Source organism: Pterocles gutturalis, unplaced genomic scaffold (assembly GCF_000699245.1).
Source record: "Pterocles gutturalis isolate BGI_N339 unplaced genomic scaffold, ASM69924v1 scaffold2730, whole genome shotgun sequence".
In the NCBI taxonomy this organism is placed as follows: domain Eukaryota; kingdom Metazoa; phylum Chordata; class Aves; order Pterocliformes; family Pteroclidae; genus Pterocles; species Pterocles gutturalis.
In genome coordinates, this window is record NW_010145604.1 from 24951 (window position 1) to 27962 (window position 3012).

The window sequence follows — 3012 nt, forward strand, 5'->3', positions numbered from 1 at the left end:
GCCAGGGAGCCGGCCTGGCGCCGGGCTGACCGCAGCAGGAGCCTCGCTGGCGTGGCAGCATCGTGCCGGGATGGCCCCGAGAGCAGGGATGTGGCTGGTGGTGGGAACAAAGATGTGAACATAGATCAAGCTAATCTCTGTTTAACGAAATCAGTTTGCACATTAGGGATCAGCTCTTGTGTTTTTTTTTCTCTGGGGGAGACTTATCACCAGCTCGCTGCCAGCGCACCAGGCTGCATTCGCTGTTACGCTGGAGTGATACCAGCTTGCATTAACTGAGGATCTGGGACGTGTTGAAATCAGAATAAAGGCTGCACTGGGCACCTACTTTTTATATTTGTCTATTCACCATCCTAGCGGTGTTTCAAACAACCTGGTGAAAATGTTCATCGGTAGATGTATATGTCCCTACTGAAAATAACCCACCAAACAGAAAACCCTTGGGTTGGGCTCAGCGCTCCTTTTCCACTCCCGTGCTAAGGCTGTTTCCATCTTTCACTGGACTGCTTTTTCTTGTTCCAAGAGACCGGTCGGATCCCTTCACCTCCCCTCCCTTGCCCACAAGACCTGCAGAAGGAAGGGCAAGTCTTGGCCAAACCAGTTTAAAACCCGCAGGAACCATATGCCTCTCATCTCCTGTTTCTGGCAGGAGCACAAGCCAGCCCTTTCCCTGCTCTGCTCATGGCAGGATAAATCAGCAGCAGCGGCGTTGGTCCAGCTGAGCTCCAGGAGAAATGCAGGGAGCCATCCCAAAAACAAGGGGTTGCTGGCAGGGATGCTTATGGAAGGACACAGGGAGAGCCCCCACAAAGTAGCCATTATTTAATTTCTCGGGCAAAGCATTACCCTCGCATGGTTGTGCAGTTTCTGGCCAGCTGAAGCCTTTGTCCATTGTGGGTGAATAGCTTCTGCCAAAAAAAAAAAAAAATAAAAAAATGCAGAGAAGTAGCAGAAAAGGAAGAAAAAGACCAAGCTGGGGCAGGGGGGAACATTTCTTCAAGGCTTGCAGGTTGAGACAAGCCCAGTGAATAGGAAAGCAAATGAATAGAAAAGCAAATGTGGATGGTCAGAGCACAGGGTGAACGGCTGCGGGGGTCTCCCCTAACCTCACATCGTGTCCCAGCTTGTTACAGGCAGAAAATGCTCACATAGCTCCATGTCCGGCATGCAGGAGTGTGGCAGACCTTCCCAGGCTGGCGGTCTGGTCTGTGCCAGGTATTACAGAAATATCTGAGGGATGGCCTTAGCGGAGCCTGCAGAGCAGCAACCGAGCCTTGGACCAGGTAACGCGCTCTCCCCTAGAAATCTTGGCAGTGCCAGGCACCGCTGGGTTAACACCAGCCCTCCACTGGGCAGGATTAAATGACAAAATTAAAAAGAAAAAAGCCATAACTGGCTGCTTAGGGGAGACAGCAGCTGGGTAGAAGCATCCTGAGACCTTCCCCCTGTCCTGCACACACCTCTCACACCTCCCATACCATGGCACTCAATTTGGGAGCCTCCAGGGCATCAGAGTGGACCCAGATAAACCAGTCTGGCACCAGGTCAAGTAGCGAAGGAGTTCACCTCACCCCCTTCTGTGCTGCAGGGCACAGGGACGTGGGTCCCCACCTCCTTCCCCCAGGCAGAGCTCAGATCAAGGCAGACATTCATCCTTTCCAGGGTGATAATTTTTCTTAAATACCCTCGTCTGATCTCAGTCCTGCACTTCAGAGCTACCAGCAGAGGAAGGCAGTGGATGATGATACTGAATTATCTCTGCCTCCCACGCAGGCTGGGTTTTCTTAGGCAAACAAAAAAACAAAAAAACAAAAAAAAAAATCAGGAGGCTCAAAAAACCAGGTGGCTCAAAAAATATCTGACTGAGGGCTTCACGCAGCTAACGGTGTAAACGGAGAGGCTCTCACACAGCCTTGCATGGAAACCCATGATGGTGAGCTTTCAGGGGATTCTTCAACAGCTCACATGCAGATATCCCAAAGGAAGGATGACTCTCACACTTCACCCTTCCCTTTGGATCCGACAGAGAAACCAGCGAGCTCCCAGTCCCCAGAGCATTGCTGTGCCATTGGCACCAGCCCTGGTTCAGAAAATTCAGAGCTTGGAGGGTACGAGGGCTCACTGGGAGTGCAGCACTGCCCAAACCCACCCTGGGAGCGTGGGCCATCCCTTCGGGATAATGAGAACTTGGTCAGACCCTCCAGAGGGATGGTGCAGCTTCTTAAAATAAAGTTAAGAAATTAAGTTCGGTGCCTGACATAGTTAACGAACAAGGCCTAAAGCCCCACAAGTTCTCATGATCAACGTTTAATCTTAATCTGACCGAATATTTTCTAAACAGCACTTTTGGCCAACACCTTGTTTATAAGAACTTAGAAGATCAGTACATCCAATTGCTGCCCCAGTGATTTTCAATCTTTTCCCAGTCTGTAGCTCCCTAAAACCTTCCCAGAACAGTACGGCTCCCTGTAGAGCATATTTAAAGCACTACAACAGGTTTACTACTGCTCTCAGTTATTTTTCCAGAACCCACTGTACTCCTGAACACCCCTCCTGCCCTGAATGCATGAGGACCACCCCATAAACCAGAAGCCAGAGACCCCGATCCCCCCCTTTGCTCCCAGGTCAGGTCTCCCCGAGACCCACGCCAGCATCACAGCTCCACGGTGACACTTCCCAGACACTTGTCCCCAGAACCCGCCGGGGTGACACAGACCCGCTCCGCCGGTGGTGGCCGCCCGGACGTGTCACCTGGCCGCTGATAACGTCACCTGGCCACTGATAACGTCATCGGTGAACCAGCGGGAGGGGTTTATCAGCCAGGTGCGGGCTCCATCCCCCCACCCGCACCCACGGGGGACGGGACCCGCTCGCACCCCGCGGGGACCGGGGCGCGGACACTCACTCCAGAACCAGCCGCTCCTCCTCCTTCTTCCGCAGATCGAAGTCCCGCTGCACTACTTCCCAAACGTGCTTGGCCTCCTCATCGGTCAGCTTGGAGAGGTCCAGCTT

At 52.7% G+C, this 3012-nt stretch overlaps 1 protein-coding gene across 1 annotated transcript in view; it reads right to left on the reverse strand.

The window, feature by feature from the left end:
- The window catches only part of MLPH (melanophilin), a gene marked incomplete at its 5' end in the record, with an annotated part of 25414 nt that extends 22405 nt beyond the window's left edge, over positions 1–3009 (reverse strand). Inside the window, one exon of the mRNA XM_010085423.1 lies at positions 2906–3009. Coding sequence (XP_010083725.1) covers positions 2906–3009 — 104 coding nt within the window. The remainder of the gene's footprint in view (positions 1–2905) is intronic.
- Positions 3010–3012: the final 3 nt, after the last annotated feature.